The sequence below is a fragment of the Triplophysa rosa genome, linkage group LG25 (assembly GCF_024868665.1).
Source record: "Triplophysa rosa linkage group LG25, Trosa_1v2, whole genome shotgun sequence".
Classification (NCBI taxonomy): domain Eukaryota; kingdom Metazoa; phylum Chordata; class Actinopteri; order Cypriniformes; family Nemacheilidae; genus Triplophysa; species Triplophysa rosa.
The window spans coordinates 16,201,720-16,215,832 of NC_079914.1; the positions used below are offsets into that span (position 1 = coordinate 16,201,720).

The following is a 14,113-nucleotide window of genomic DNA, read 5'->3' on the forward strand; positions in this document are numbered from 1 at the left end:
TTGATTGTACGACCTACGCCTACTGAGTAGGCAATAAAAATGCAACATGAAATGACATGTTGATCAACACTACATGACACTAAAATTTAAACGCCATTGAGGTGAAAATTATTAAAAAGGAAATAATAGTGCTCACTTCTGGCGCTGCCTCCTTTTTTTGTTGTTGTTCACAAATTGCACACCCTGATGATGTTTTCCCACACGGAGCTGTCGTCATCATACCGTCTACATGCATGTCGTACTCAAGGTTATTAGATCCATGTCGCACAGTGTGACCTCTCTGATCGTATAACATTGCTGAAATCGCACAGTCTGTAGCAGGTTTAGTTCTAAGCTGAGTTTCTTATCTTCAGCTCATCTTTATCTTGTTCAGCCAGATCTTCAAGATCCTGAGGAATGTTACCTCCTCCATATTTTTATACCTTTCTCTGTGCTTTGGGAATTTCCATCACAAAGCTTCCTGGTTTCTCCCTTTGGGTATTCCTCTATCTGAACTCAGTAAACTCAAACTCTGTGACCTCATCCATGGACATGTACATTCTATCTTCCCCCGAAAAACCCAAGGGAGAACCCACGCCAAGCCAGTTCTCCTCTGGCATTACTGCTGCATCTCTAAAAACTTGACATAGATGATAGGTTTAATATTATCCGTATATTCTAATAGCTAATTGTAGTTGCAATTTTGTTGTGTAGTGGAGACATATTGGGTCGCCACCTCCCTTTTTCAGCTCCACCATCTGAACTAGTTACGGACCTCGGAACAATGAGAATAGACAAACTGAGAGCAGAATACCGTTCTACACCCTTTGATGCAACAAGTACATCAGATGTTATAGGAAGTGTCCTGGTTCCGATTGATCTAAATAATGCAGCCTAATAACCCCTTAGAGGATTTGTATTATAGAAGTGTTGTGTATGCAAGGTTGAAGAGATGCGTCTTTAATCTAGATTTAAACTGACAGAGTGTGTCAGTCTCCTGCACACTATTCAGAAAACTTTTCCAAATTTTGGGTGCTAGATAGGAAAAGGATCTACCACCTGCACTTGATTTTGAAATTCTAGGTATTACCAACTGACCAGAGCCTAAAGAGCGTAGTGAACGTAAAGGACTGTACAGTAGTAGAAGCTCATTCAGGTACTGTGGAGCTTAACCGTGTGGGGCCTCATAGGCAGTACTCGAGTTGAGGGGGATGGCATACCCCATTGAATTAAAGATTATCAAAATCATCCCCCTTCTAAAACGGCCATCCCCCTTCCCATCCCCTATTATTTTATCAATGAATGTGTAAATATTACCAGTGGTAATTTACCACTATTATTTTTGCGAATATTGAATAGGCTAAAATACTGTGGACGATGGGAACGTGCACATAATGACACAACGATTTGTTTTAAATTGACGTCACATCAGTCAGCGACATAGCAGCGCAGGTGCTTGTGCCGGTGATTTCAGCATCATGGCCAAGCGACATGGACAGCTTGACCTGATGGACTTCGGCTTTAAGAGGGCAAGAAGTAGCACTGACGGTAAGTCAAGAGTCAGGAATACTTTTGATATGTCACCAAAGGCGGAATCTCTGGACAGAGGCGATAACAACACAGTTAACGATGTGAGTTAGTTTGGAGCTTTTTTTCTTGTTAGCTAACGCCAGCTAGCTAGCTAACGTCCGGTTAGACTTTACATTCACAAAGTTAATGTTAGATTTGGCTTCTGTTTCACCTGGAATATCTTACTGCAGGGTTTCCCACAGCACTTTACAGCGGCCGCCTAAGCAACACACGCCTGCCTCCTTAACTAGCATAAGTAGAAAAAAACAATCTTTATTTATGAGCGTTACCTGCCGTGTTACTCTGTCCTGTCCGATCAGCGGCATCTGGTGGAATGTCATTGCGCTATCTATCATCGTTCGCCAAACATTCTACAACATATAAATGTCAAGTACAAGGAAAGCCATTACTAGCCATTACTTTTCCTTACATGAAATTAAAGACTAACAAAACTAACACATTTTCTGGGGGAAACCCTGTTACTGGAATAGTAAACTTTTCTCTAATTGAATATGGGCTTGGTGACTGCCTTCTTATTTTATAAAAAAAACCTAACTTGACAGTAGGCTACTTGACTGTCTGCTCATTCTAACAAAACCATAATGCCATTGTTTTAATTTACATTAAAAAACATGATTATGAAACTCTTTGGAAGCTTCTATGAGATACTTTAGGGGAGAATGGGGTAGGCAGCATTGCAGCATTGAACTGATCAGTTATTAATTTTGCTTCCCCTTTTTTGTCTTTTGTTTGGCCACCTCAAGTTTAAGACATGTCAGGTGGTGCTATGTATTTGTATTATATGTATTATTTTCAGATTTTATAAATGGTACATTTGTTTAATCCATTTGTTCTTGCACTTCAATTAAAATGGACTTGACTTGAGAGGATTCATGTTCATTTACAATGTTTTGTGAGGTTTTGTTTCAACATTTAATAGATGAATTCCCAATAGATTTATAGGTATCATGAGTATGAAGTTGCACTTGCACCCAGTGGGAAAATGTGTCCTCTGTATTTACCCTAACTATGGAGCAGTGGTAGCCATGCCAGCCTGGGGACCAACTCCAGTTCTGAGGTGCCTCGGTCAAGATCAATGACAGGAGTATCTGATCCATAATATATCAATAGCATGCATGTTGTTTTAGAGTAATATAATAATTATCTTTGTGCTTAAACAATAATCAAAAGGGTACACCCTTGGTCTCCCACCAAATGCGCTGTCATCAGCACAAATGATCTGTACCTAAACGTTAAATCCAATCCACCATCCCCCCTGATTTTTTTTACAACTCGAGTACTGCTCATCAGTATGATTTTAAAGTTAACACGTTGCATCATAGGTAACCGGTCTAATGTTGACAGAACCGAGCTAATATGCTCATAATTTTTTTAATCTAGCTGCTGCGTTTTGAAGTAGTTGGAGTTTTGTAATAAACCTTCAGGGCTACCGGCTAATAGTGCATTACAATAATCTAGTCTTGACGTCATGAATACGTGAATGAACCTTTCTGCATTTGATAGTGAGTGCATATGACATAATTTAGATATATTCTTAAGATAAAAAAGTGTGGTTTTATAGGTGTTGGCAATATGGTTTTCAAATAAAAAATGTTTATTCAGGAGAGAAAATCATAGTTGCATTTAGATGCCCATTCTAAGTGCAGCCTGATCAAGAAACAAACACTCGACCCCTCAGTGGTCAGCAACTACAGACCAATCTCACTCCTGCCCTTCTTTCCAAGGCCCTCGAAAGGGTAGTTTTTAACCAACTCTCTGCCTATCTCTCACAGCACAACCTTCTGGACAGTCAACAATCAAGCTTCAAGAAAGAACATTCTACGGAGACTGCTCTCTGTCTGTCGTCAAAGCCTGTGGCAGGCAAGAGCTAAGTCCTCGTCATCTGTCCTTATTCTGCTTGATCTCTCTGCTCCATTTGACACAGTGAACCACCACATCCTGCTGTCCACTCTCTCCAAACTGAGCATCTCTGGAACTGCACTCAACTGGTCTGACTCTTATCTCACAAGCAGATACTTTAAGGTATCCTGGAGTGGCGAGATGTCCAGATCTAGTGATCAGTTCTTGCCCCTCTCTTCTTTTCTTTATATACCAACTACCTTGGTCCAATTATTAGAGCACATGGGTTCTCTTACCATTTTTGTGCAGCTGATACGCAGCTTTACCTATCATCTCAGAAAGATAACCCCACCATCTCAGCCCTTATCTCTGCCTGCCTTCTGGACATCTCATCTTGGATGAAAGAGCATCACCTCCCACTCAACCTCTCCAAGACGAAACTCCTTGTTATAACGGCCCACCCATCAATTGAACACCACTTCACCATTCAGCTCGGATCCTCAACTATAACACCCACCAAGTCTGCGAGGAACATGGGGGTGATGTTCGACGACCAGCTGAAATTCACCTCTCACATCGCAGCAACCACTCAAACATGCAGGTTTGTGCTCTACAATATCATGAAAATCAGACCGTTCCTGTCTGAGCATGCCTCTCAGCTACTAGTCCAAGCTCTGATCATATCAAGACTGGACTACTGCAATTCTGTACTGGCCGGCCTTCCAACTAATGCAGTCAATTCCCTGCAAATGATCCAGAATGCAGCAGCACGTCTGGTTTTCAATCAGTCTAAAAGATCCCATGTAACACCCCTCCTGATTTCACTTCACTGGCTGTCAGTTCCCGCCCGCATCAATTCACTGACACTGGACTTCAGAACAGTAACAGCAAATTCGCCCCTTTACCTTAATTCACTGCTCCATGTCTACATCCCTTCCAGTCATCTTCGGTCTGAAAATGAGCAACGCCTGGTTGTTCCATCACAACGAGGCACCAGATTGCTTGCAGAAACCTTTTGTCATGAAATGGGGTGAAGAACCCAATTGCAGGCAACAGTTTCAGGGGTAAACAAATAACGATTTATTTAATCAAGAAACAAAACAAAAACCCACAATGGGGTATAAACGAGAAAACAGGACAATAAGCAAAACAGGACGTAGACTAATTAACACTAAACTAGAACAACACCTGACATTAACTAAACTAAACACTTACTAAACTTGGCTTGGGTAGGGTAACCCAGAGAGGTACAAGTACACCGGAAGCACAAACTACATACATGAATACAATGACCGAGCACAGGACAATAGACATGAGGACTATTTAAAGGGGAGGAAATCAAGATGGGACAGGTGCAGGGCATGAACTAATTAATAATTAATAACGAGGGATACAAGAGGGCAGGGACAAAGACGAGACCTGGAGAGAGCATGTGGAAGGTCAATTGGGACAAAAATGCCTCTCTCCACATAAAACAGGGAATCCTGCCATGATTCTGCAACAAGACCAAGAAATACATGACATGATGAGGCAGAATCATGATACCTTTACTAATTTGGTTCCTCTGTGGTGGAATGAACTGCCAGCCTCCACCCGAACTGCAGAAGCCTTCACAACTTTCAAAAAGCAACTGAAAACATACCTCTTACGCATTTACTTGACTAACCAATAACTGTCTGTGTTTTATGTCTCAAAAAGCAATGTTTTGTTGTTCAAACTCTCCCTTGCTTACTCCAGCTGTAATCCTCCTAGAAACATGGCCTTGTAAACTAACGGTACTGTTTAGTGTGTTGACAAAATGTTATATGCTCTCCTACTTGTACGTCTCTTCGGATAAAAGTGTCTGCCAAATGATTAAATATAAATGTGTAAATGTGCGTTCATCATCAGTTTCATCTGTAAGTGTTAACATTAATTAATGCACAAACTAATAAACAATTATGTTGATATTAACTAACAAATACATCTGGCATAATGTTTAATAATGATTATTTATGTTGACATGATCATGAAATGATTATTAATGTAATGTTCATGTGTTATAATGTTTGTGTTTCTCTCTTCTGTGTGCTGCAGTGACTGATACAGTGTTGAAATATGAGAATGATTCTGTCACTCTGAACACTGGTGTTACTGAACTACAGTCAGATGATGTGATCCAGTGGAGGTTTGGAGAGACTCTCATCGCTGAAATCAATAGAAAGAACAAGTTCACTACAGATGATGAGATATTCAAAGACCGACTGAAGCTGAATGATAAGACTGGAGATCTCATCATCAGAGATCTTGACACAGAACACACTGGACACTATAAACTGAAGATCATCAACAGTAAAGGAACATCATACTATCAGATTAAAGTTTATGTCAGGGGTAAGTAAAGCTCAAGTTAATGTGATGATAATGATGGTTTTGTATATGAAGTGCTGTATTGATATTACATGTGTTCTGCTTTTATCTTCTCCATACATTTTCTGAAATTGCTTCATGTTAAGCTGCAGGACTCTTCATGCTTTCTGTAGATTTGACCTGTAAATAATAAGGATCTTATGATGTTTTATTTCTTGAGTTTCTGACGATGTTCAGTGATTTCACTAGGATTTTGTCGAATTGTTGCGCTAGATGAAGCCACATGCTAATTAACATTAGTGACGTCATCATATAGTTTTTGAGTCTCAACTTCAGACCCATTTTGATTTTACTGTCTGAACATTCTGTATTTTAATACAGCTTATGGCCGAATAAAGACGTTCTCATTTACATATTTTCTCTTGTCAGTTCTGTTTTATAGCGAGAGCGATTCAAATGCGTACCGAGCAATCTGCACTTGACGCTATCGCGGGACTTTAATGTCATACGCTGATAGATTTACGCAAGTGCCGCATTAAGTTGAACGCATCTATTCCTAAAGATGCTGATTAGCTTGTTCAGGTGTTTTATATCAGAGTTGGGGCTAAACTCGGCAGGAAAATGGATCTCGTGGGCCAGAGTTGAGAACCACTGTATTATAATATGAGTTAAAACATGACGTTATGTCTGTTTCGTGATTTTTCACTCTTTCTCACTTTCCTGAAACAATACAATCACACGCACACAAACTCCTCAAGGGTAGAGTGTGTGCTAATAAAAGATGTTTTAAACATGATAAGAAGTCCCTTTTCACAGTCACACTGACTTAGCAGGAAGAGAGAGCCTAAGCATTCATTAGAGACTTAAACCATGAATTATTCTCTACTTTCTCTATCAGAAAAGGTTGGTGTTAATCGTGCTTAAATCATCAATTTAAAATAAGATAATGTTGAATAATAATTGATTAATATTTGTCAAAACCACATAAAAGTATTTATATTTGAAGTAAGGTGAAGCCACGGCACCGGTCCATTCAATTCTTTCACACAGCACATGCACAGCCTCTGTCTTTGTAACCATGTTCTTATTTACAGACAAACTGTGTTCATGCTCATATATCCAAACAGTCCATAACACATTTATTTGATCTGATGGATGTTCTTCTGTGTTTTTCTCTTCTATGTGCTGCTGTTATAAATGAAGAGAACCTCAGATCAGTAGTGATGGGACATTCTGTCACTCTATACACTGATGTTACTGGAATACAGAAAATTGATGAGATTCAGTGGACATTTGGAGATGAAAAAACTCCCATAGCTCAAATCACTGGAGGGAATAAATCCTCAAAAGACTCGACTGATGAGAGATTCAGAAACAGACTGGAGATGAACCCTCAGACTGGACATCTCACCATCACAAACATCACAACTGAACTCTCTGGAGTTTATAGAGCAAAGATCATCAGCAGCAGTAGAGGAACAGAATACAGGAAATACAGGGTTGACATCTCTGGTGAGTGGATTTGTTTTAGTGGTTTATATCTGACATGACATGAGGATGAGAGATGATGCAATGACCAGAAGCATTTTACACCAAACACTGCTGGGCTGTACGTATTTTTTGATTACATTGATTAACATCACATACAAACAAGCACTGCGACAAACACACCTCACACAATCAAGCGGCTCTTTCTAAAACGTACTTTATCACACGCATGCTACACTGGTAAATTTATGCTTAGCACAGACAGTTTTTCGTAGCATGTGCAACATACATGTGTTAATATTTTTAATGTTCAATTTAAATCAATCTGAAATAATCCCATAGATCGAGGAAAATTGTGATACTGTAATTTTCAAAAATATATTTTAATCCAAATAAAAAATATATCTATATATTTTACTAGATAATGACCAAACCAAAATATGAAATACACTTAGTTTTTTTAAAAAGGTACAGTTCATCCACAAATAAAAAACATGTAGTGATTATTCATTAGGGCAGTAATACTCCAAACTGCTCAGAGTTGAATGGTCGAGTTTCAGTGTGGTTCAGCATTTCCTATGTGTAGAAAAAAATCTACCGCCAAATTTGCAAGAACACATCTTATTTTATCACTAAATAAACATGACTGCTGATAGTATATTAACATTGAGTTTTGCATTTAGTGCATTAGTGCTTTAGTGAGTTTAAAGTGCTGAGAGCATCTGGGAAGAAAGTGTACTGTAAGTGAGTGATCCTTGTTCTGCCTGAGGCCACATCCACACAAAGCCAGAGCTTTCCCTATACCACCCCCCCCCCCAATAGAAAAGGTCAAAAACTCTTTTATTGATGGTTTATCATGCTTGTCACATATTCTGTTATGCATTTTAAAACAGATTTTTAACCCAATGTTGAATAATTTATAATGTAATGGCATTTTCATAAAAGCGTTTTTGATTGTCTCTTTGTTTGACAGTTAACCTGTTTCCCTTACATATATTGGTGGAGAATGCGGGCAAAGACTAGGTGCATGTGGCTTTACAGCAAACTTAACTTAAAACATGACTCTAGATGGAAAGAAAATAAGTATAAGAAAGGTAAAATGAGAGAGTAGTTAGATGGCTTGAATGATGAAGTCTGGTCTTAATCCATCTTAACCATAACTTAGTTTTGCTGAACTGAGACCGCTCCCTCCAACTCTTTTGGTTCACCCTTGGGCAGCTCTTGACCAATTAGATGTTAGCTTTGGTTCGGGGTATGACTTTCTCATCCAAGCGTCCAAACGAACCATTTAAAGATCGTACATTTTCTCCACCCTGTTCTCAGGGGTCACAAAGGCACCTGCTTTGTCCAACCATTCTCAACCAAGGCTTGCGATAACAAAGGAGGTGTGATTAATGAAGACCCTTTGAATTCTCAGTCCAGATGGTATCCCATGACTGGGTAGTGACAAACTGACAGTTTCATTGATCACTGAGATAGCATTAGGAATTAAGTCAGTTCTACTGTATATAAGAATTAAATTGAAAAAAATAACTTCGATGTAGTAAACTACATTTGCCATATTGCTGTAGATTAGCTTGCTACATTTCCCAGGGGTGGTAGCTTTAGTGTAGTGAAGCTTCATTTCACGTAGAGGAACTGTTAGCTTTGCTCACTACATTTTACAGGTAGCTTGCTGATGTCATCGAGAGGTCAATAATACAAAAGAGTCAATAATTATTGACTACATGATCATTTTTGACTGAACTGTCGCTAAAATTATGCAAAATATGATTCATTAGTTATTTATCTAATCAATTATAAATGTGCAGATGTGTTTAAACAGTATATTAGATTATTAAATCAATAAATAAGTTTATCTTAACACATGTTTAGAATTTGTTTACCAGTACACTCACCTGATCTTTGGTCCACATTTTTTTCTCATCATCTACTGAATGTGAGATTTTACACCAGTAAAGATTTGAAAAGCTGCAATAAAATGCAGCTATACAGTATGTGTTACTTCAAGTAAAAGGTCACTCTGTTTCAGTGATCGCTTATGAGGGAGAATCTGTCACTCTACACACTGACAGTAAAATACAGAGAGGAAGTGAGATCAAGTGGATCTCTGAAGATAACATCATTCTGGTCACTGGAAAGAATGGAGTCGACAGAGAGACCAAATATACAGATGATGAGAGATTCAAAGACAGACTGAAGATGAATCATCAGACTGGAGATCTCACCATCACAAAGATCAGAAAGACAGATGATGGAGTTTATAAACTACAGCAGATCAGCAGTGATGGAAAGATCTCATACAAAATGATCAATGTTTATGTCAACGGTGAGTAACTCAAGATATCTGATATATAATAATTCACTTCATCTTATATCAACATTCTCTATAAACTATTGAGGATCTAAAAAGAAATCATGATCTTTTTAAATATCTCTGAATTTTTGTGAAAGCTGACACACTCTTATTTTGTTGATTAATTTAATAAAAGCTCATTATTACACTTTTATTGTTTGTTTATTTGAACAGAGTAAGTGGTAATGCAGCAGGATTAATAAAGATTCCATTTTTTTAATGAACTGAATGTTTGTTTAAACAGACAATGCTGTTGGAAAAGAACAGAACAAAAAGAAATCAGGTAACAAATCACAATTGAGATATAATTTCATAATGAAGAACTGTGTTTTAAAGCGCTTGCAGTGAGACTTCAGTCCTGAAGGTTCTGTAACAATAAAAACTGTCCTATAGTTTCATTAGACTTAAACTGCCCTGAGGGTTTTTTATCATTTATAATTGAGTTATTTAAAGGGATAGTTTTATCACGTGAAAGCTAACGTGTCATGTAATTTGTAACATATGTTATATTTATTTTTGTATACTTTCAAACATTTATATTTAGCAGTCTGAGTCTGTTTAATCTGCTCACATCTTTCACATGAATGAATGTTGATTTGTGCACTTCAGTGAAGTGAAAGAACAATTATTAAAGGATTGTAGAGATATAATTTACATTCATGTTGAAAATTAACCAATGTATAACTCTATTGCTGATACGTCATTTAAATAATATTGTAAACGAAATTTCTAAATGTTATTTCTATGGTAAATTGTTGACAATTCCCTTTTCTGACAGATTCAGCAGAAACTAAAGGAAAAGAATCAACAACTGTTGAGATGCCTTGACTGAATGAAGCAGATGTTTGATCAGCTGATAGATGCTCAACATCACATCTGTCACATCATCAACATCTACAGTAACACAACTGTTTCACTACTTCATGATCCGTCCTCTTTAAAAGATCAACTCATGTGTGATGTTGAGCTCGAGTGATAAAAGCTTTTTACAGCAAAAGTTACACGTTTTTGCATAAATAACATAAACTTTCATTTATTTGCTGTTCAGGCAGATCAATGATCAGAATCTGTTTATATTTCATATTTCATATAATATCATATTATCAGTTTGACTCTCATGTGTTTGATATTGTGTGATTATAGACAGTATTGATTTAATATCTGATGATGATGAAATATCAGATAAACATGAAGAACATCTTCAGTCTTTCTTTAACCCGTCTCTAATCTGCTTTTATACACTTTTATATAACAACTAACACCAAAAACAAGTTCATGATGATGACAATCTGTGTTTATCATGTGAAGAAGATTCTAGAAAATACACGAGAGAAACATCTTGAACATCAGTGTAAGATTGTGATGTCTGTTCTGTTTTTATTGTTAAAGTTTATTTTTGTGTTTCATTTACAGTATCAATTGCTACATTATGTGCCTGCTTAAGAAAATCTGTTCTCTGATCAGATCTGAATATAAAATTGTGTGAACTCAGACTCTCAGCACAGATATAACCAAACTTCATAAAGCACTTAAATGAATAACGCTTGCCTTATTGCTCTTATTAGAAAAAACGTAGAAAATAAGCGCTGGCTTTGTAATTGAGATATCATCTAAATGAAAACAGTATTAAAAGTGTTTGTGGCTGATCATTTCTGTCCTTTAATGGATAAACAGATTATTTATCGGCTGTTTTAACAGTAAAGGCATGCAAATGTTGTGTTTTATCTGCTTTAACATGTTTGACTGAATATGTCAATATTAATAAATGAAAAAAAAACGTCAATTAAAGTTTGTGGTTTTTTGTGTTGGCTCATAAATCTTACGAGAGAGACGAATAAAACTGTTTTCAAACAGACATCACAGATGAATCATTCTGACATTTATCAGGTTGATGGAGAATGCAGCTTTACGATAACTGCAGATTTTATTAATGACATGAACAACATGTCCTTTTGAATGTTCTTTATATGTTTTAAAGATAATTCACTGATGAATAAACCCAGGAATAAAAACCATACATATACTGTAAACTCTCTCGACATTCTTCTATTCAATGTTCAAACATTTTGGATAAAAGTGTCTGTTAAATGAATAAAAGTAGATTAACTATAAACCTATTCTCAACCATATACAGTATCTTTAACATCCATTTTACCTTTAAAGTAGTAGTTCACCCAAGAATGAAATGTCCCCCAACTTTCTCATCCTCATGGTGTGACATCATTCCTTCATCCCAACACAATGACAATTCAATCTCAGAAGTTTTTGTGGTTTCAGGAGCTCTGAAGCATCTAAATACATTCAGTATATACATAAATAAAATAAATTAAACATTTAAATATGTAGAATTAGAAATAAAAATGAAGTAATATATAATATCTGTATATTATTCAGTCATGCTCATGCTGCAAGAAAATAAAACCAGTCTGACAATATGTTGTGTTTCTGCATCTCATTAGTTTAAATATCTTAAATATATGTTAAGTCACTAGGGGGCGCTATAGAAAACAAGTCCCCAGAAGAAGGTCACTTAGATAGTTTGTTTCTTTAGTGAATTTGGTTCAAAACTTGTGTTAACTCTTTATTCGGCAAAAGACAAATATGCATTTTAAATGAATGGACAGCCTGAACAGGTTGGCTTTTCAAAAAGTATACTTTCACGAGTTAGCCTTGCAGCTAAGGAACTGGGATGGATAGTATGCGTGTTTGGCGTGCTGTCCCAGGGCGAGGGCTCCGAGCTCGGTAATCCTCCTCGAACTCGGAGCATCTGCCCCTTGAGTGGGGAGAGGGCCCCGGCTTGGTGTGTGCCTGCACCCAGATCATACTCCCCGGTGCCGAGGTAAAAATGGGCTCATGGTGTGGAGTTGGGGTGGAGTAGGGATGTTGCAAACGTCCGAGAGAATGGAGCTGAGAAGGCTTGACTACTTATAGGTTGTTAGGATTGCTGTGATTGTTTATCGAAAGCCAGCGAGTTAATTATCATCACATGCTCCTCCCAAACCTTGTTAATAAAACATCATGTACAGGGGTGGCACACGCTAGTACTAGACTAAAATAAATGTTAGAGCTGTCTAAACTAAAAACAACTCGCTGTGACATACCTTAAAATACATCACTACCATTGTGTTGTTCCAAAATGCAGACACGTAATGTTTTTTAGTATAAGGCCTGTTTGTAAAAATGACTTAAATGTCGTAATTTAACTAAGGCCTAGTCCTGAAACCAGCCCATAAATATTTAAACACTGCTGACTAGTGATTTGTCTGCGGACTAGATGAGTCTTAGTGAAAACAAATCCAGTTACAATTAATTTACATTTTTGCGTTTGACTGACAGTTTTATTCAAATGTATTTTAAATGAATGAATGGAGAGAGATTGGAGATATTCTTTATGAAAGGGACCCAAGTAGTAATATTGCTATAATTCCAGCATATTTGTGTTATTTGTTTCGGCATGCTTTATATTGAATATCACTGAATTCAGTATTGCAACTGATCTGCCAAACTCGTTTGGTTTCATTTACATATTGTCAAATCCTGACATAGAAATACAAGGCAAGAGGCAGTAGTTTGGTCAAACTGAAACGTAAAGTCTTTATTTCAGATAAGGAGAGGAGGGGAAAAAAACTGTAACTTAGGTGTGTTCTTCCTCTTGGGGATTCTTGTATCCTCACATTAGGTCTGGAAGGGAAGCAGAAGAGAGGAATTAGTTGGGGAGTACAGGCTACTCACCACTCCTTGTCTCGCTGGTTTCTCCTTATTCTTGGCCTGCAGATTGGTCAATTCATTCCGTGTACGGCCCGTCCACTCTTGCTTACTCAGTCCCCAGCCACATACACTTCTGTGTTTTCTTTGTTCTCTTTTATGCTCTGGCTGATTGCCTGACAGTCCACACCTACTCGTCGTCAGAGGGAAGAGTGATTCCACCTGTCTTTGCCGGAGCTGTCCCTGGTCCTGAACAGCCTCCCTTGTGGCCTTTCCTGGTGGTGCTCTCCATGGTGCTGAAGGTGATTCTGTGAGAGACAATACTGCTTCACCACACTATTTAGAAATCATAATGGACATGTCCACCAACACACACTAGCTGTTTAAATTTATTTATATTTTGAGACACGGCATGATTTATTTTATACATATAGAAATTCTGATAAGACACAATACATACACAATTATACTGTATATTAATATAATACACAATATACAGGTAAATGTCTTTATTACATATGAGCTGATGTTTTCAGGTCAGGGTCTGTTTCAACTGCATTTCTAATATTTGTTAAATACATTTTCTGATCTGAACACATTGTAACAAGTTTAAAGATTACCTGTTTTTTTATTGTTTATTGTCACTGTGACATATTGAAAATGAGGTATCTAGGTCAACATGTTATCACAAGCAGCCACTTGAGGGCGCTAGTGTTAAATGATTACTGGATATAAGCCCATGGCTACCTGTTTATAAAGTCCTGTTTAAGAACTGTTAGAAGTTTACGCTCAAACGTGAGTATGTTT

The 14,113-nt window shown here is 37.4% G+C and overlaps 1 protein-coding gene across 6 annotated transcripts in view; it reads left to right on the plus strand.

Annotated features, from left to right (window-relative positions):
- The window catches only part of LOC130548391 (uncharacterized), an 83,025-nt gene extending 71,648 nt beyond the window's left edge, over positions 1-11,377 (plus strand). For 2 of the 6 annotated variants that reach the window (XM_057325134.1, XM_057325132.1), the window contains 4 exons: positions 5,485-5,781; positions 6,961-7,269; positions 9,278-9,574; positions 9,846-10,305. In XM_057325134.1, the coding sequence (XP_057181117.1) occupies positions 5,485-5,781; positions 6,961-7,269; positions 9,278-9,574; positions 9,846-9,949 (1,007 nt within the window). In that variant the 3' untranslated portion in view covers positions 9,950-10,305. Of the gene's footprint in view, positions 1-5,484; positions 5,782-6,960; positions 7,270-9,277; positions 9,575-9,845; positions 10,306-10,379 lie in introns of those variants that run through there. The other 4 variants (XM_057325133.1, XM_057325129.1, XM_057325131.1 and 1 more) reach the window with 4 other exon arrangements.
- The last annotated feature ends 2,736 nt before the right edge of the window (positions 11,378-14,113 follow it).